General features: G+C 36.9%; 1 protein-coding gene across 2 annotated transcripts in view; it reads left to right on the plus strand.

Annotated features, from left to right (window-relative positions):
* The window catches only part of ADK (adenosine kinase), a 274,728-nt gene that overhangs the window by 183,784 nt on the left and 69,393 nt on the right, over window positions 1–21,551 (plus strand). The window contains exon 7 of one of the 2 annotated variants that reach the window (XM_085065580.1): window positions 10,656–10,826. The exons of the other annotated variant lie outside the window; for it this stretch is intronic. Coding sequence (XP_084921706.1) covers window positions 10,656–10,826 — 171 coding nt within the window. The remainder of the gene's footprint in view (window positions 1–10,655; window positions 10,827–21,551) is intronic. 2 annotated transcript variants of the gene reach the window in all.

The raw sequence follows: 21,551 nt of genomic DNA on the forward strand, positions 1-21,551 counted from the left end.
ATCTCCTGAGTCCCACCCTGGCACAGGAGAGGCTGCAGTGGAACAGCTGGGATGGGCAGTGCAGTGCATGCACAGTCACCTGGATGTTTTTGTATAAACACAGCATCACACCCACAGAAGCCTCCTGTATGCCAGTGGACTTGGATGCCTGTTCGTGAAGACTGAGAGGTCCATGGGTGCCTTATACTTCCAAGGCAGCTAAAAGGGTGCTATCCCATTCTTAGGGAACACAGGTATTTGCTCACTAAGTTTCAGGGGCTTTCTCTTCTCAAAATCCTTTGACTTGTAAACTCATTGGTACTGTTCACCAGGAAAGGTTAGTTCTCTGTCATAGGTTGACCGTCTAAGCTGATCTTTTATTGTATTAAAACCGGTTTTTAAATATTACATCTTCAATTAAATGGGAAAAAAAAATGTTCTTTCAGTCATATTTCTTGTATCTGGAGTGTGATTTTCTCTGAAGGTCAAATAATGTGACAGGGGTGGAGTCACTCTCAGGTAGAGAAGCATGAAAAATATTCAGTAGAGAATTAAAACTTAGAGTATTCAAGCATCTTGAATAGCAGTGCAAAGCGAAACCCCTACTAAAACCTCTTACTCCCCCAATAATACGACATTACAGAAAATAATGTCTTGACAGGGAAGTTTCGTTGAGGTTATAAGATCTGGAAGTAAAAGACTAGCACTACTCTCCCTGGCTACAATAGTGGTCCTGCTATTAAAAGTGGGTTCCTGAGGTATGAGCTCATAACTTCATTAGAAACAAGAACTTAGCTCTAAAAAGCTATTAATAGTTAGGGGTATTTCCCACTTGCCCTTGGAATTTGAAGGAAGTACCTATTCAGACTATAATAACTAATGCAAAACACTTACATAGCTCACTGTATTCAAAGTATTCTACGGGCAGTTATTATTACCCAAATTAATTTAAGTGAAGATATATCTCTGTTTAGACCTTAGCAGCTGTCCACATTTCAACTATATTAATAATTATTAGAATTAGCATAGAGCCTGACCCTCATTTATTTATGTTCAGAAACAAAGCCATGTAAGAGTCTTTCTATAATGAAAATTAAAAGGCCAAGCAATAACATTAATGTTCTTTTAAATAATTAATTTTAATGTGTGGAAGTGTGAGCAATAAATGTTTTATTGTAAACCCTGATGTGGTAATTAATCCAAGCGATTAGGACCTAATTGCATGTTCATAGTAAATGTTATATTTGCTGTGAAAGACATTTTGTTGCAATTGTGGTTCTGAGGATAGAGCTGTGAGAAGAGCGATATTTAACATGCTAACTTGTAAGTTGCTAGGCCGGATATTGAAGGAAATACATCCTTTATTATTATGCCAATTACGTTTTTAGTTCTTCTGAGCTTTTTATTGCACTATGCACTTAATTATACTCAATAGTGGTGCTTAAGCATGAAAGTAAATATAAGGATATGTAGGCTGTTTAAAATCAGCTGGGAAGCACCTTGGGGAGTGGGAGAGGTATTTGTTTTATTAATCATTTACACCTTAATTTGTGAGTAGTGGAAGTTCTCCTATTTCATAAAGCTGGTCATTTCTTTAATGCAAGGAATAAGTCATCCCGTGAATGGTGTTCATTTCTGGTGCCCTGGTTGTGCTTTGGGAAGCCCTGTCGCACACCAGATGAATTCACATCTCAGATCTCCACTGAAGGTTTGGAGCTGCTCCAGAATTTCACTAGTATATTAATGGAGTTTGGATCCGAGCCGTCTTTTTTTTTTTTTGGTGGCTTTTTTCCCTCAGCAAAGTTACATTTTTTAAATATACTGTATGCTTCTGTGGTTCTATAAAGAGCTCAGTTTTGCCCATGGTGAGTCTGCCTTGTTTAAACAGAGTCAGCTAAAGGATGAGTTGGCATTTGAATAGTGCTATAAGCTTCAGAAATATTTTCAGTTACCACTTGATCATTTATTTTTTTCTCTACATACCTACCATGCTACATATTTCTGATGATATGATCTTTCTTAGTGAAACAATATGCTCTTTCTTTGGGGCTCTTGAAATATGTTCTAACGATGATGGTAATGACTTTGATTAATATTTAATTCCCATGCTACTATGTTCTTATAAATTACAAGATCTCAAAGGTAGTTGGGGAAGGGAAGAAAGGTTTCTGCTGAAGTGTTTCGGTATTAGAGTGCTTAGGTAGAAACATATTTCATTTTACCTTGTATCTTCTTTCTAACCTGAATTTAAGTTAAACATATCATAGCATGACCACATTGTTGACAGGGAAATCTGTAAGACTGACTTATTTTCCAGGGCACTGGACTCGTTCTTGTGTTTGTTTATGTTATGTAACTGTTGCATTCCTCTGCATCACCTGGGGATCCTGACACTCTCAGGGCACAGGTATAGCAGTATATACTAGTATAGAGCAAGAGCTTGGTGACACTTTTTCTTTTTGACACCCAGTCAGTCAGTGGTGATTATCTACTAATGTATCAATGGTCAGTCGTTGTTTCACTCTTTGAGTGTTTAACCTGTAATTATAAAACAAACCATTGTGCTGATATAAGCCCATTCAATTAAGCAAATACTCCTATTTGTTCTCTTCTTGTTCAAGGATATTTTAATAAGCAAGAAATAGGCTTGTTTAAAGTATTTGCTTAGAGAGCTTTCAAACTGAGGATTAACTGTCTAGAGAATTAGAAATTCTCTATGCATTTGTAGTTACATAGATTCTCTCAATTTACTAATATACTGTAAATATTATGTACACACCAAAATTGAATGAATTCAACATATGGTTGATGTTTACATAATTTATGAGATGCCACATTATATTAATGGACTAGCCATATACAAAAAAGCAAATGTTGCACAATCATTGAGTGCCTAAATTAACCATACCTTATTCTATGCTTCCTGAAGTGCGTATTTGCCAGGACAAGGATCCTGGGATTGTGCTCAAAATTTTGGCAATTAAGATTGAAAACCATTATTCCAAACATCATCAATAATATTGTTGCCAGTTTTTAGACTTCTTGATATTGTTTAATTAAACAATAAAAAGTGTGTCCGAGTCTACTTTTTGGTCTAAACTCAACATTATCCTCATATTAATAGACGAGTTAGACAAACCTAAAAAAGAGTTATTTTAGAAGGATTAAAGGTGAAAGAAATGGTTTCTCTCTTTAAACAGCAATTTAACAATTTTTTAAGATGCATGGCTTCCTCAGTAAGGACTGAATTGGTTTTCAATGAAGAAAAAGTGTGGCAAAGTGGTTCTGGGATACTAGAAGAAATGAAGTGTCTTCCTCTTTGTCATAGCTTGCTTGATTTGCAGCTTATATTTTATTGATGCTAATACCCTGTACTCTATAATAGCTTTCAACACAAAATTTCAGTCATTTCAGTAATGTTAAGTAATTAAACCTCCCACTGGTTCTGCCAATGGAGGTGTATTTATCATTATAACTATTTTGCAAGTGGGTAAACAGAGGCAAAAGAAGTTGAATTATTAATCAAAGTAATAAAATCTCTGGGCTCCTATCTCCCAGATGATGTTTAGTACTTCCTCCAAAATTTTGTTATAAATTCAGTATAATTAAATGCATACATCTCAGTCCCTGAACTTACTAAACTCATGTAAAACTATACTGAATTTGAGAGAGCATATTTGAGAAGTGTTTTTGCTTTTTCACAGAGGGGTAGACTTCAGGGAGCAATGTCAAACCAAATTTTTAAGTTCATTTTGGCAAGATGAATTAATATCTTAACTAATGTTTTACTTTTTAGGGAAATAGGAGAACTTCTTTATTTGGAATGACATTTTTCTACACCAAAAGTAGGTGTATATTACTGCTCTCTGACGTGTTACACCTCATTGTTAAAGTTCTCATCTATACACTCTGTGAGTACTCATCTCATAAGTAAAGTCGCACAATTATTTTGTCCTAGTTGTGGTTTGGAGCAACTCCTGGAGAGTGCTGAATTTATTCAGTGGTAATCAGAATTGAAAAATATTTCCAAACTGATTAAAATTAAAAATAGATTGGTAATGTATGCATAAAATAATTGCTTTTGTTAACATGCAGTGCCAGATTTTGAGGGGTTTCTGCTACTGATAGATACAAACATGGCAGCAATGAGAGTTCACTTCGGCAACAAAGAAGCTGTTCACCTCTGAAAGCAGTCCTCTCCTTCTGACATGTTGGCACCATCATAGAGGAAAATGTCACGGTCAATATAAGCACATTTACTGACAGTTAGGTTTTTTCCTGTGTTCCTGAAAACTGTTTGAAACTTGGCTTTTATCGAAAACAGAAACACTGGCCACTCAGAATGATAAAACAATAGTTTATGGCTTAGTCATTTTCCAGTTATAAAGCAATACTTTCATAAAAATAAACAATGCATACAGGAACAAGCCAAAACAATTACTCAGAGAAATTGTTGCATTCTTGCTGTCCTTGCTTCCTGATTTAAAACAACTGTCTACAGTAAGAACTGGACAAAAAGCAGTAGGTTTTGTTTCATTATGTAACTGCTTGCTGATCACTATGAGATGAAATATACTTCAAAAATGTAATTGATATTGTCTAGGTACTTTCTAAATTCCAAATCACCTATTACAGGAAGAGCTAGTACATAGATTACAATAACATTCATATATTTCACTAATTTACAGACTGAACATTTCCCAAGTGGATAGTTACAAAGAGCTTTTGTCCTTTCTACAGAAAGTGAAACGCTACTTTAAAGCACAAGCACCTTTATTAGTAAAGGTCATGTTGATTATTTAATTTGTGGGGGGGGTTTAATTATTTCTGGAGGGTTTTTTCCCCCCTACTGTATTTTTAATATCTGTATCATCATGACTATTCTATTGTAGCTCAGTAAGGAAAATAATTTAACAGTAATTTTAAGCAGGAACAGGTTGCAAGTATAAATGCTCAAAACTCAGAGATTTGAGAGGTAAGTGGTCAATAAATCTGCTAACTTGACAGTCTTGCACATTCCAAGTCATGTGCTCAGATGTTTCAATGGTAAAGGTAGTTTTTAAATTGTTCCCTGCTCTTTTAAACTCACATAAGTACTAAGACAGATGAAGAGCGTTTTCTCTATCATTCCAAGAAGATTCCTTCTGGTTCCTTTTCTGAGGGAAGATGATTTCATTGCCATGTCTCACAGTGGGTGGGACATGGACTGCACCCCATCTGTGCTCAGGCAGTTCAGACGCTGGAATACAAAAGTCTTGCAGACTCTTCCGGTTGTAAGAGCACCTGGGAGCCTTGTGTAAGTTGTTCCGTCTGGAGCAGTTACCTAGTGGTTTGTTCTCCATCTCAAGAATTGCCATGTGTTGCAGCCTCGCTCTTTCCAAGCCCTGGTATTTTTGCTAGACTGCAGCAGATGAGTCTGATGGCAGAGCAGAGCTGAGGGATGCCTCTTCTGCCCAAGTGTGTGGCTTGAAGCTCTTTGTGTACAGAATATAGGAAACTTAACCAGGTCCAAAAGCTCTGACTTGGTTGTGTCTGTCATGTAATGGAGCAAGTTTTTTTTGGCACCTCAGCACTCTCACTCTTACTGCAACTGCCAGCACACTTGAAGTTAGATGATTTCTGTAGGGCTTTACTGAATCACAGTATTTATCAGGACTGTCACTACGTAACTGTCAAGCTTTCTATGTGCCTGAAAAATTCCACCCTTTAGATGGATGAGACTGTGATGTCATCATAATTGCATTTTTATGTAAATGCTTGCTATAAAGTAATTTTGGATTAAATGATGTGTTCCTTTCCTGTTGGCAGAATATAATTTGTCTTAAATGGCAGCAGGCTGTTGTATCTGTTTTCCTGAAAGTTAAATATTTTGATTCACACAATTTATTGATTTTACATTGTTACCAAATGGCATTCCAAAATCAGCTCAGAATACCATGGTTCAAAATCCTGTCATTCATATGATAAAGTTATTTTCATGTAACCCACTCTGCAAATGGGAGTGGCAAGGAAAGTGGAAGAGCTAGAAAGTGAGGGCAAATGCATTTTAGCAGGTAATAGGTTTGAAAGCAATCCTAATTTTTGTTATCTCCATATATTTTTGAGGTAGTATTGCTTCTGTACTATTAAACAATAATAAGTCCCAAATTGCAAGGCTGTTTGTTATTATCTTGCCTTGCATTTGTTTGGAAATAGTAACTTGGGAAAAATAGTTTGATTCTCATTGTGCAAACATTCCTTGTATGTAATCCAGACATTTGTGAGCACAGATTTAGTATAAGCAAGACTTCTCACCTTGGACAGAACACCTTATACAGAATTACATTCACCAAAGCCAGAGTTGTGCTGGTTTCATGAGGTCATCTCTTCAACACTCTGTTTCTGTGCTGCTGACACTTTTGACACCCTTAATTTGCTGCCCTCACATCTGCTATAGCTAGTGCTCTAAGAGCTTAGTGTAGGTCAGAAGAAACCTTTTGGGGCTGTGTGTGATAAAAATGAGAGGGGTGGCTTACAAGAGAAATTACTGGTGTGTAAACTCACCAAATCCTTCTGGTAATGCTAGTGTCTACAAAAAAAAAAAAAAAAACAACCAAAAAAAACCAAACAAAAACTTGAATGTAAAAGACTATCAGACTATACAACATTCACAGTACCCTGGCATATCTTATAAGGTGCATCAAAGAATTCCTGAAAATTGTAAAAGTGAGATTAATATGATATTCTCTATTGACTTTGTCCACTGCTGTTGTGTGTATCTTATTGAATTTTAAAGGGTCTTAAGTTCCAAGTGACTCTATCTCCCATAGCCATGTGTCTGCAATACATGAATGTATTTTTCTTATTTCTTTCTTTTTGTTTCTTTTTATCCCACAAGGAAGATGGGGTTTTTTTCCCCACCAAAGGACTGTATTTAAATAAAAGGACTGCTTACATTTCATAAGAATGGTATTGCTTTGTGCATGTGTACATGCAAACTTGCATATACATAATTCAGCCTACCATCCTGTTTTCCTGGTGCGTCTTTTGGTTCAGCCTTGCTCTCTGGCTTGTGGTACAGTGGTACCTTCCTCCTGGCATAGAAAAGGCGCTCATTGCATTTTGAGCAGCAGAAAATAGTGGCACATCTTGAAGCAGTAGCATCTGGTATACTCAGTCTCTATCAGCACCCACCAAAGGAATGCTGTGTGCTGCTAATATATCTGATAGCTTTTAATGTTTATAGGTTTTCTTAGTGTACAGTATTGCTGCCTTTCACTTTCTGTGACACACTGCCCAATTGTCACATGTCTTTCTGTCATACAGTCAAGGCGGGAAGAGACCTTTAAGATCATCAAGTCCAGCCATCTACCCAGCACTACCACTGTAACCACTAAACCACATCACCCAGCACCAGATCCTGATGCCTCTGAAGCACCTCCAGGGATGGTGGCTCCACCACATCCCTGGGCAACCTATTCCAATGCCTGACCATCCTACCAATGAAAAACAAATTTCTAATATTTAATCTGAGGCTCCCCTGTCTCAGCTTTAGGCCATTTCCTCTTGTCCTCTCTGTAGGCACAGTGGAAGAGACAAATCCCCATCTCACTGCAATCTCCTTTCAGGCAGCTGTAGAGGATGATGAGGTTCCCCTTGAGCCTCCTCTTGAGACTAAACAAGCCCAGCTGCCTCAGCCATTCCTCTAAGACATGTTTTCTACATCTTTCACAAATCTTGTTACCCTTCTCTAGACACACTCCAGCACCTCAGTGTCCTTTCTGAAGTGAGAGGCCCAGAGCTGAAGGCAGTACTTGAGGTGTGGCCTCACCGGTGCTGAGTACAGAGGGACAATCCCTGCCCTAGTCCTGCTGGCCACACTATTGTTGATTCAGACCAAGATGCCACTTGCCTTCTTGGCCACCTGAGCACACTGCTGGCTCATATTGAACCGACTGTCCACCAGCATCCCTGTCCTTCACAAAGATAGATACATATGCAGTAATTTCATTTTTCTATGCAATGTACATTTTCCAGGCTGTTGGAATTTCTGTTTGTTAACTCTCTCATCTTTGATTACAGGTATTTTCCTCATAGTTGTTTTAAGTACCTCTGGGCTTTGAGGGTAAATAGGATCCCAAAACTCCCTGAAGTAGTCTAAGGTGTGTAGGTGGGTATAGAATATCTTCTGAGGAGCCTCTTAACCATCTTGTTAGTGGGAATAGAACTTCCTACTAGTGAAATGCAAAGTCTTTTATACCGGTGATAGAGGATACACTTATTCTCCCACTCAAAGCTAATGCTGGCTGGCAGTTAATTGTTAGAGCAGGTAGGAGTAGTTGGCTTAGGCATTCCTTTGTATACATCTGTCTGGACCAAAAGCAGTGGCAGCTGCAAGAGTCTGCTGAGTTTCTAAAGAAGTCTCAGCAATTTTGCTCTGAATCCCAGTGAGATATAAGAAAACCTGTTTGCTTTCAGGGGATTCAATCCTGTACACAATTATAGAATGCTGCAGTAGGGTGGTCTGTGGCTTGTCTAGTTGGAATTTAAACTTAGGAAGCTGGGTTACTGTAACTTCACTGGTCATACCTGCATGGAATTCCACTACAGACAATTTAAAGTCAATTTAAATATTTAAAGAGAGGGGTTGACTTAGGTTTCTTTAAATCCATATCTGTTCAGGTCAAATTTTGTACATTTTCTACCTACTTTCTTAATTCCATTTTGTGGATTGCACTGCTACAACTTTGTTTTGCAAAGAAATGTTACACTTGGCAAAGAGTTGTCATACACAGAACTCTTAATTTCTAGATGTTTTAATGTCAAACAGGTATTTAAATAAAAATATGAACAAAGTCAGAAGAATGCAATTAAATGGCAGAAGCGATTTTTAAGACACCCAGAAGGCAAGGTTTTAGCCTTTGAGATTTCCTGGCCTTTACTTTGCAGGATCTGAAAAGCAAGCTCTCCTATCTCTGTCTCAGCACTTTTATGTTGCCTTTCCAATGAAAAGGGAGTTGGATGCAGGCCTGAGTTAGATTTCATGGGGATAGTGTTCTGTACCTTAAATTGCAATCAGATGTATTTTAGTTCAGATTAAGTTTGCAGCCTAAAATTGGTAAGAAGCCTAATTATTTGACCAGGTTACTATTTACGTAAACCACTGTAGAGCAATCTGTCATTTATCCAGAGCTGGCAACGTGTTACCCTTGAAAGTTTTTAATTTTGTGTTTGGAACAGTTTTTTAAATATCCATCTCTGTTCATTAAATGAAAAACTAAAAGATGGTAGAGATTGCTATGGAGATGAGAAGTTATATAAACTGTTTGTTTTAATTCTTCAGAATGTAAAAATAGCAAAGAAGCTTGGATGTTTAGCTTCCAGTTGTTCAGGGTACTGACTATCTCCACAACACGCATACGATTTTTGTGCCCTTTGGACTTTGATTGTCAAGTAGCAAATCGTGCCCAGATTTTGAAATCAGTCATGTATTTGTTAGACTGGAGAATGTGCAGTAAGGAGAAGTAAATAGATACACTCTCAAAGTAGTCTTTAATCTGTAGACTTACATTATTTTTTCTAGTGAGTAGAATGCCTAAAATGATCTGATAACTGAAGTATGCAGGATGAAAATACAGATATTCTGTGATTCAAAGGCGTAATCACATGGATAAAAACTGGAAAATAAGACTGTTTCACTATGACACCTTTTGGAGTGTCATGGTGGTGAAGTTATAAATAGGACTGAGATGGTGTTTCATTTGTCAGACCCTCCTCAAAGTTGTTTATTACTGTGCCTGAGACATAATCTCTGGCCTTAAATTTAAAACATGCTGCTTATGCTTGAAAATTGCTATTATTCACTTAGTTGAGAGAGCAGCTAGTAAAATTAGTTTTAGAATTATAGAAAGAGAACATGCAAAATTTTTTTAATTAGTGCAAAGTCTAAGCCTTTGTTTAATTAGTACATTAATGAAACTGTTGGGGGTCTTTACATGGCTTCTGAAACGTGTGGTTGAGGTAACATCTGCAGTGCTAAATTCAAAATGGCAGCCTTGTTCTTCATAGGGTTGAAATCAGCATTCACAATTTAGTAGACAAATAGTCATTTCTGGAAGTTGATACTTAATTAAATGTTGATGTTCTGAGTAAAGAAAAGTACTTCTGGGAGAAGGGAACAAATAACATACCTATGTGGGAACATGAAAACCCCCAGTTTTTTTCTGCAAAACAGTAACAACCACCACAAAGTCAGCATATTCAAGTCCCTTGTTGTAAGCAAGGTAATAATGTTTGAGGGATTTCATTAGTCTCCTAGGTGTGTGTAGAGCCATCATACTGGACTTTGTAATTATGCAGCACAGTGATTGACACTAGTACTGTAAAGGGGTATTTGGAATGGTAATGCATCAATTTTAAAATATGAACATTAGTCTTAGCTGCCATGGGAAAGTGTATTCCATGGAATGCAGGGGTACAGAGTTACAGTTCATTTTGAAAGGCTGTGACTCTAAGCATATGCAGATTCTTTGTCACCTCTTTAATACCTTAATGGAAAGGCAGTATTTCCCAGAAGTTTTTATCTGGGCACATGTATAACAAATGTGGGTTGGGAGAGACTTTATAGAAACAGCCTGCTTCATGTGGTACCTAATCTAAAATTAGTAACATACATTGATTTGTTTTGATGCTTGCAGGGATTCTTCCTGACAGTGTCACCAGAAGCAGTATTAAAAGTGGCTGCTCAGGCTTCTGCCAACAACAAGATCTTCAGCTTGAATCTTTCTGCACCATTTATAAGTCAATTCTACAAAGAGCCGATGATGAAAGTCATGCCTTATGTGGATGTTCTTTTTGGAAATGAAACGGTGAGTCATAAGAAAGTGATGGAAGTAATTTGGATCTCTTGCATTTAGGTGTTTGTGTCTCAGAGCCTGCTTCCCCAGGACATAGCCTCAAGCTGGGCCAGGGGCAGTTCCGGATGGATATCAGGAAGAATTTCGTCGCTGAAAGGGTTGTCAAGCATTGGAACAAACTGCCCAGGGAGGTGGTGGAGTCACCATCCCTGGATGTGTTCAAGAAGAGACTGGACATAGCACTTAGTGCTACGGGTCTAGTTGATGGGGTGATGATCAGTCAAAGGTTAGACTTGATGATCTTGAAGGTCTTTTCCAAAGTTGATGATTCTGTGATTCCTGGTGTTCCTCTTTTTATAGAGGGAATATGACCATGTGCGGTGTCACTAGAAAGTTAAATCTGTGGTCACTGGACTGGGATATTTCAGTAGATGCCAAAGATGTCACCTGACCTGTTAGAAGTTTACAACTTGCTATTTCTAGCAGGAAATACCCAACACGTTGGTGCTTCATAATAACTGTCCCTGTGCATAATGTACTCACCCTGAATTTAACTGCTGGAAGAAAACATATGAAGGGCTACCACTGAGCCTTTGTAACTTGATTCCATACCCATAGTGCTGCTATTCATAGCATCTTCTATGATGAAGACAACTCTTCGGGGAGAAGTGGGAGGAGATAACTAAGAAATAGAGAGTTGGTTTAAAAGGTTCTCATTGATTTTATGGTAGATGGACTGGATGAAAGGCTTATCTTTGCTCTGTAAGTTGGCAAACAGATTGCCTGAAATTCTGCCTGTAAATCCATGTTAATAGACCAAATTAATTCAGATTTCACTCGTCACTTTTTGATTTTTTTCACTTTAGAAAGTGTTCTTAAATATTTATTAGTTTTCTCAGCAGGAAAATGTTGAAAAAAGCCTTGAAATATGTGACACACCTAAATAAAATGTGGGTTTGCCACTCAAGATAACTACGTGAGTACAGGGAAATTATGGAAAAGCAACTTACTCCTGTCAGTGGTTATTCCTGATTGTGACACAGGGACTGGCATGATCACAAGTCAGTTTTCAAACTATTGGCCACATGTGCACATAGGGATTAGCATTGTTATAGATACAAGACTTTAAAAAATTGAAAGTACTTACTTTTAAAGTAAAGAAAATTGCAATGTTTTTAAATGCTGTGGGCTAAGGGAAACCTTTTTAACTCAAGTTAATTATACAGAAAAAGCATTTTCCAGACGTGTTCATGCTATTCCCAGCTGCTACCCTTGTATGTCTTTCTTAATACAGTCCTCACAAAGATGGTATGGAATATTTTTATTTAATAGCAGTATAATCTCAACACAAAAAATCCTATCAGATTTCACAAATTAGGTAATACCAAGTCTAGTCAATTTTGGAGTAGAAGAGCTTCATAGAAACTTCTGGGATTAAAACTTGTGAGTCTTTTGTATAAATATTGCTCTATTGACCAATTACAATAAATCAGATCATAGGGGTTCATTAGGTGCTTTTTTTCATAAGTTGTTACCTTTTGTATATTTGTGTATTTTATAAGCAATAGCCCACTCTACAGGTGACATTCCCATTACAGAAATTTTATTCACACTATGTTAATTTCCTCTGTAATTTCAATGTGTTATGGTATTATTCACCTGCTGTCATAAAATATTGCGCAGTGCTGTTGTGTTTGTTGAAGTTGAAAGACTCCCTGCATTTTTCTGTGTTTAATTTCTGAAGCACTTTGGTGTCTTTCAGGGTAAAAGATACTATTTAAACCTAAGTGATCATCCTTAAATTTTGGAGTACAGTATATAAAAATACTTCAGAGTATCAGCCTCTTTGTTACTTACAATAATCATGAAACCCTGGTCATTTTTTAGTTTCAGCTTCCTGCTATATAAGCTGGCTATTGCTGTTTGGAGCTGTTGAAATGCTACTTGCAGTGGTTTATTCTCTTGTCTTACTGTGTGACTTGAAACCATGCTCTTGGCATGCTGTACTTCTAGTTTTGAGGAGCTTCTGAGTCTTCTCATTGTCAGTATTTCTTCTCTCTGCATGTGTTTTTTGATAGAGTATCTGTGAAACTCAAAGCCTAGTCTGACAAGTTCTGCCTTCTAGTAGCTTTCTCCCTTGTTTTTGGTGCTTTTTCTTTTATACCATGGTAATTTCAGCTACAAGCACATTCAGGATTTTTTTGTGTTTGTGTATGTCTTGATGAGCCATGAACTTCTTTAGCTAGCCAACATCAAATTTTTGTCCATTTAGTGTGATTTCCTCTTGCTTTTTGCTATATTTTCCGTCAGTGTAAGTGCATAAGTTAACAAACAAGCAAAGCATACTAAGTGGCGTGGTTGTTACTTCATTAGTATGAACAATACTCTTAGACACAATTTTTATTCTTCCCTATATTTATCTTCACATTATAGTCCAATAAAATTCTATTGTTAAGCACTGAGCTGTTTATTTTTTGAGTAATACAAAAACATCCAAGTGCAGCAAAATTCCAAATTGCTGCCATTCCTAAACTAAAAACAATTGGCAAAGTGATTTTAAATTACATCTTCTACTTAAAAATTTACATGTGAATGGAGATTGGTTATTTCAAGTTTCAGCCAGATGGTAATTAAAATGGGCAAGTTATAAACCTCTCAGAATAAATGTTCTAGTTTAGAATGTAAATGCTAGCATACCCTTAACTGCAGTTTAGACACTGAATGCTGTGGTAACAACTCACTACATGTATCAATCTCAGTGTTAACTCTGTGACCACTGGTGTTTTGATAATTTATTTAAATCTCATTTATAACCTACCTAAACATCTTCTCTTGAATTTTTTATATTTATTAACGGTACTTCATATAATAAATTTAGTACAGAACATTCAGAAAAGGAATAATTATCTGGTCATTGCAGCTAACCAAGTAGGGCCATTCCACAGTCATTATCTAGCAATACATGACTGGAGAACTTGATTATTGTCATTGCTTTTAATTTTTATTAAATTAAGGTTTTTTTAATAGTGTCATTTTGCAAATGGTTCTTAGCAGTAATACCTTCCAAGCTACCATAATCACTGGATAATTAACCTGCCAGGATTAAGCACACTCTACTTTGCCTCAGGATGCTTAACTCTCAAATAAGGTCAATTATCTCCTGATGATAACTGCTTTGTCACAAGTTGCCGCTTAATTTGGCTGTAAAAGCTCACCTTAGAATACATATTTTACAACTCAAAGTAACTTCAGTAACAGAATGGTCAAAAGAGTGAAAGCTTTGAAAGTGACATCTTTACACAGAGTTGTAGAAAGTTTCCTACGCAGCAATTATTCTAGGCAAGTAAAGGAGACTAAATTTGTATATATCACTTTCCATTTTCCCAGGTAGTGCTAAATCTTGATGTGCCAGAATTGCCTGACCCATCAAAGTCAATAATGGGCACAGGAATCTGAATTCAATTTCCAGTCTTCTCAAATGATATGAGTTACAATGGCATCTCCTCAGGGAAGGAACTACCTTTGGAAGAATGGTCAGTGTATTTTTGCATGTGCAGCTAGATAGCAGTTTCTTCAGAATTTAAGGGACACTGCAAGGGTTTCACATGATTGGTCTTCGCATATGGCACCATTTCATGACTCAAAGGAATCCTTGTTGATATTGATGTGGTAAAGATCATCTGGGTTCTCTTGCTATGTGTAGGCAGGGCATCACTGAAAAATTTTAGAATTTAGAAACTTTGGAGTTAAAAGATACGTGGAGCTCCTTATCTAGTGCTTTACAACAAAAACCATAAGTCAATGATATAACTTGTGGTATTCAGTGTGGAGCAATCAGGAGAAATTGAGGTTATGTAGAAGAGAAATTGTGAGATTTTTGAAAATACAAAATAATAAAGAAAACTAAGATAACAATTATTCTTAGAAAATTGATCCTCTCTAGTATAAGGAGCTGTTACTTCTAAACACCCAGTCTCGGAACAAATTAATTACAGGATTATAAACTGAAGTTCTGCAAAGACAGAGCATCTGTGAGCTCATTGGGAAATTGCTGCTGGTGTGTGTGACAGCAAATGTGCTGGAAAGAAAGTCAGTTGTTTGCAAGACCTGTACATTTTAAGAATTGACAATAGGTCTAGTGGTGGTTCTGGAGTTAAAAATCCTGAGGTTTTAAGAGATGTGTGCCTTTGAATGGAATAAGATATCAAATGGGTCATGTCATCATTTTCTCTTCGCAATTATACTGGAATGGTACACTGTGCCTCCTTTATTTAAAATCTTTTCAAATGAGGTATCAAATACTAATAGAAAGATCCCTACAAATGTAGATGGTTTGGACAACAACCTTTAATACACTTTGTAAGCCCTTATAAAGGCAAGTATCTTCAATGACATGGAAAATTCTCTTTAATGGCAAGAAAAAAACAGTAAATATAAAACTGAGGGTTTGGTGAGATTAATATGCTCCTGATTTTGAACTTGCAGGCAGTCTGTAGTTTTGTGCTTATTTTAACTGAGGGAGTGAATGGAAAACCTGCTAAGTTTTCTGGCATAAATGGTGTTCAACACACTGAGATTTACACCTAAATGACAGTTTCCAAACAAATTTGTCTATTCCCTTGCTGTAAACTCGCACTCCACATAGTTTGATATATTACATTAAGATATGACACTTAGAACAACCTTCAGTTCCACCTGCAAATATCCTCTGCTGCATTATCACTTGGGATCAGATTGATACCTGCAGGCTTAGGAATCTGCCCACAGCTCACAAGAATCTTGAATGAGACATAATCACTTTTGTAAGATAAATGAGCCTCATGGTGATTCTTTTCAAACTAGTGTGCATTCATAATAGCAAAACTGAACTGATTTGAATTTACACAGTGCAATTCCTACTATTATTAGACGTAGCAGATAGCTTTCCTCAACCATGAGTGTCCTTTCACACTGGTGAGTTGCCTGATTTTGAGGAAGCAATTAAGAAGTAGGAGTCAGGAGAAAATCAGGAGGCAGATGTAATTTGGTGTGTGGAAGAAGGGAAATAGAGTTTGACTTCCAGTAAATAATGAAAGGGAGACCAACATTTCAGTCTGTTCTTCAGTATCAAATGGGACCAAGGAGTAAGGAACATGGCAAAGGATGGCTGGTCATGCCATAAATATCACTAAGTTGATGTTTCTGTTTGAAGTATTTTCAAGTAAGCATTTGCAATTATTTTTGAATGTTTGAAATTATTATTGAAAGACAAATAATAGATGGTAATTGAAACTGAGTATCTTGAAGATGCTTATTTTAGTGTAGTGCTAACTTGCATGTGTTACATAAAGAGCCCTTAAGAAACGGGTTTTTTACCTTACTGGACCTGATCTGTATTGAGAGGTTATTTTCAGTCACGGGTTGTTTGCAGGCTGTCATGCTTAAGAGTTCAAACTTTAGCTTCTACATCTCTATTCACTTTGAATGAAATTTTCAGAAACATTAATCGTCTTAAATGAGATTAAGTTGGGTGTCAGTGTTTTGCATTTCAGTTTATATGCTTGTATTCTCTTTTTCCCTGTGCTTTCAGAAGTTCTCAGAAACTTTCCCCACAGGTGAGGGTAATTAGCTTCAAGTTCCTAGCCTGGGTGACAGACTGAGGTTTGCACAGTTCCCTGCAGGGAGTCTGTGGTTCAGTTAAAAATCGTAGTCAGATATTCTGACCCAGTTTATTAAATACACAAGGGAAAAAATTTTGTAAGGAGACATCTTATCTTCCCTTCTATTTTAACAGGTAGAGGTTTTTAAGGTCAGCTGCTGCTGGTTTTTGCTTTTCTAAACTGCAGTAAACAGTATTTCTTTTTGTAAATCCTACGTTTTGAGATTTCTGCAGTCTTTGGAGGGAGCCTGGGAATTAAAAATTGTTATTCTGAATGGAGGAAAAATAAATACTATTTTTCTTTAATGTCTTTGAAGAATTTAGATGCCTATTTCCTATTGTAGGTATGTTTTCAATTACAGGACAGCTATGGTGTTGCAATATTGCTCCTTAATTCGTAGAATTGACTTTCTCAGTAGTAGAATATCTAATAAATTGTGGTCATCTGAAAAATGAGAGGGTCTCTAGCACAAGGGAGGTTGATAATGTCAATGGCATGTTGTAAAGATGTGCTGTGGGAAGGATGCTGAAACAGCCCAAGGCTATTTCAGCTGCAGACACTGAATCTGCTGCTTCTTCTCTCCTCTCTTTCTTTTTTTTCCTTTTTTCCCCTCCCATGTGAACTGCAGTGGCTCTCTAAGATAAAATGCTTTTAAATCATTTCCCAGCCTTGCAGCCGTTTTTGATAAAAGCCCTGTTATCTGAGATGATATGAATCACTGTGGAGTTAACCATACCTTTTACAACAACATATTTTGTTGTGATTCATTCTGTCTCAATTAATCATCTTATTTATCTGCATTGTCTCAGGTGCTGCACTTAAATTCATGAGTAATAAGCAAGTAATTATTTTAGTATAGTTTACCTAGTATGTTATGAATGAAAGGAAAATTGAGAGCCAAGTATTTAAATTTATATTTAGTGCTGCTTTCAGCTAATGTCTAGCAATTTAAGCAATTTAGGAACCCTATCTCAAAAAATGTCTTTCTTGTTTCCTGTTATGGAAAACAAGCAGGTATTTAGAAGCAAAGCTTATACTTTTCAACAGACTTTACTTCTTAAAACTAAAAATATTTTCTGGTAGTCACTCAGAATGCTTAGGGATATTTATCCTTCCTTATGCTATGCAGTGTTGAGATACATTTAAGACTGTGAATACTGGAGAGCGTGCAGCACAAGACAGAACATGTCCTGGGAGAGAGGAGGGCAGATTCCACTGTATTTCAGCAGCTTGTGTTTTACTGACGATGATTGATAACCCTTTTCACTTTGTAGCACTTCCCAGAGCATCTCATAACACTTCATAAACATTAAAGCTCAGAATAAACCAATAAGGTGGGTGTGCAGTCTTGACTGTTTTAAAGGTGGACAATTGAAAGGTTATTTGCCCAAGGTCATACAGCAAGAGCAGAGCCAGGAACAAGCAAAATTGAATTCTAACTCTTTCCTTCAGATAAGTGTCCTGAAATGTTGTCAGCTGCTAAATACATTTTGGACAAAACTCACCTGTCTGGAGAAAAAGACCTGCAGAACCTAGCCTTCAATTTTCAGTGTAATATTAACATATGTCTATGAAAGCCTTTTAAAGGTAAATTACAAATGCCTTTTAATAATCAGATCACTAGGGCGAAACATGTGTAATACATAGTATCTAATATATAATTTAAGAACTGCAAAAATAAGTGTATGAATAAAATTGAGTTACACAGTTGATACAAACATGAGAAATAGAGGCAGAAATGTTCACAAAAACTTTATTAAATCAGTGTAAATTCAGGACTTTTCAGTTTCACAGAGATATTTGCAGATAACACTGTAGGTGAAAAATAGATTTTACAATCAAGGTTTCTTTTCTGATCTAGCTAAGGTTAATTCGGTGCCTCACATTTCAAGACCTGTTTGGGGCAGATGTAGCCAGTTTCTGATTCAGATTATATGCTAAAACCTCTTTTGCCAACATACACTGGTGATTCTCTCCGTTACAGAAAGTCCTTACAGTGGATTGTAAGGCTGTGGTGCCATTTTATCCCCATGGATCGCGCCTAAGTGTGAGCTGATGCAGATCTCTCCCACCTGCCCTTATCACATGATGTCATCTGCCCTCTTTACTCAGATTTAGCAATTTTACATCCATAGCAAGAGTGACTTCTGTGGGTCAGACTACTGTTAATCACTGAGCTGGTCCAGCTTTCTCAGATTTAGCAACACAATCGCTAGATCTGATTAGATGAGAGGGTAATACATGGTGGTACAAAGGACTTTGAAAGAGAAAGCCTGATAACCTCTCTGTTTCATCAGATATAACTAGCCCATGCTGTTAGGGTCTCCCAGGCAATCCAGCAAAGAAACACAGTCATTGAGTGGCTTAAATGTTATTATGCACAAATAAATTGTATATTGGCTGTAAACGTTCTTGGACAGAGGTTTTTATATAAAGAGACAGTTTTTACCTAAAGAGTATGTATTGATGCTTTCAGAGTATGGATTAATGGTTCCCGTGCTTGTAAATCTGAGTCTGAACAAAGGGTTCTTGAAAGGGGGGAAAAGGGAAGAATAGTAAAGGAGACAGTAGCAAGTCCATGCTGATGTTCAAAATCTTGAAAACATGGTTTGGGGGTTTTGGAATAGAATTGGCAATATCTTTATTATGTTAACCTATTTTTCTGTACTCTTACATAGCACTATTTTTTCGAAACTGCAGTTTCAGCCTTGTTCTTTTTCTCATGTTATCCTTCTCTGTCAACACCTTCCTTCACTCTGTTTATATAGCTCATATAATATTTTTATTCCCTCAAGAGAGTTTCACATCTCATTACAAATCTATTAGCTAGTTTCATTTTTCTGGCTTTGTTCAACAAAGCAGAGCAAAAATAGGCATTTGAACCCTCTCTTCTTTCCAATTAGCTATATAATCTTCCATTATCGGGATTCCTACTGTAGATTTTATAAGAACAAATTTAACCCACTGATGTTTACTTAAGTCTATTGAAAAGTCACTATGTATAAGTGAATTAATGCAAAGAGATTTTTCCTTCATGCACTGACATACACATTGAGGGTATTTAGAATGGACTTACGCTAAACTATTATTGATTTAAATCTGTATTTTATTTTTTAGTTCTAATTTAGAGTTAAGACAATGATGTTAAATGGAAAGCTAATCATGCACTATATTATGAAGCATATGCGATGGGGCATAAATGTATGTAAGGGTTGCAAAAATATTTTGCAAATTTTAAAATTTTTTAAGAGTTTTCCTAGAAGCAGGATATAAGCTTGTAAAAGAAGTAGAAAAAATATGTTTGCAGCATACCTAAAATACTTAAAAGATAGATAAAAGCATCCATGGTTTTCCCAAAGGCATTAATTGATCTCTAAAACCTTGCCTTATTTATAAACTTAAGCCACCCCATTTATAACAGCCTTTGGGTAATAATTCTGCAGCCACATCAAAGTGTCTCCTCAAGCTGTATTCTCAGGTTTAGTGGTCATATTCTGACTTACAATACCATTTGTTTAAGTCTTTTGTCCCTCCCAGGGAAGCAATGTGGAGAAATTGTTTTGCTCTGTAAGTGTTTGTTCTAAGTTAACAGAACTTATCCCTCCTAGTCATTACATTTGATTTTCTTTAGTTCTCCAGAGAAATGATCCATTAAACCTGTACTTTAGTAAAACTACTTCTAATCCATATGTGATAAGTAACACTGTCAAAATGTTGCTCATTAAGTCCTCAGACCCTCCTTAGTCTCCTCATATTCTGTGTCAAAGCCAGCAACATATAAGCAATCACATGAGGGACACAAGCAAGTCAGTGTGCTTTTCATGCTAAAGTGGTTTCCAGGAGCAGGAGCTTTCATCTAAAGGATAGAATTGTAGCAGTCTAATGAGTGGGACAGTAGAATTCTGAAATACATAAACCTGTCTGTTTGTTGGTCAGGTTTCTAGCTGTGTAGAGGGGAACCCCCTACTCTGAACTTGAAATTCCACAAACAGATGTGTCCATCATCTTCAATTTATTTTATTTGGAGGCTGTAATTTCACAAGTAGAAAGTTTCTTTCTCCCACGGACAGCTAAGGAGAAGGACTTCCTCTCCCCTTACAAAGAACCAGCCCTCAGTATGTGCTTCTGGTCCCAGCCTTTGCACTAGGCTGCAGCTGGGCTGTGCTTTCAACTGGCAAAAAGCTTTAGCATCTGGGAAACTGACTTGAAGGCAAAGTGGTACACGTTCCAATGGAAGACCCTCAGGATCCCTAGCTAACCTGCCCTTTGTGATACTTTTCAAGCTGTTCTGCTGTTGTCAGGGTATAGCCTTACTAGCTGAATAGGCTGTTTGAAGATGTCCCACATATTTCTGGAGTTAGGAATTTTATTTGAAATTTTTCTGATGCTCAAAAATGATGGATTTCAAGTCCAGGGAAACTATTTTATTGAGAACTTGAGAAATTCTGCTTCAGCATCTTTATATGATTGTCCTATGAGTCTAAGCCAGTGTGCCCGTGTCAATCAACAGCACGTTCGTTTCTCTGTGGCTGCCCTTCTGAGGGATTCTATTTTTGAAAATCTGGGAGGCCAAGCTATGGACAGTATTTTTGATCCCTGGCAGGTAAGAGACCTCACAGAATTAGGTTCTCTTTAGGATCTCTTTTGATAAAGCATGTTTCTGCTGTGGAATTCCTCTGAGAGACCAGGGCGTGTTTATCTTGTCTATCAGACTGTTGACCTCTCCACGTTGTACGGCACTCTTTAAAAAAGAAAATAAACAACAAACTGGAATTTTCATGAGAAATGAAGTTGTACCCATAAAAATGCATTGTTGGGGCAGTCCTGATCACTCAGTAAGGAGGACCTCCCTGCAATTGGAAAAATATCTGAAATTTCTTGGAATTGCAGGTATCTTTTACCATCAGTTTACCTGGTTTTATTTAACTTTATTTGAAACATGGATGGGCAGTCAGATGGTCTTAACATACAATATTTGCTATACGTGTTATTTTGAAGCAGCTATGGTTAACATGCCTTTTTCCTGTTGTTGGAATTTCTACTAGAGCAGGAGAGATACATCTGTGAGTGGTCTTGGACACATACCAGTTTCAGATAA

Source organism: Lichenostomus cassidix, chromosome 6, assembly GCF_008360975.1.
Source record: "Lichenostomus cassidix isolate B80296 chromosome 6, HeHo_3.0, whole genome shotgun sequence".
NCBI classification, from domain to species: Eukaryota; Metazoa; Chordata; class Aves; order Passeriformes; family Meliphagidae; genus Lichenostomus; species Lichenostomus cassidix.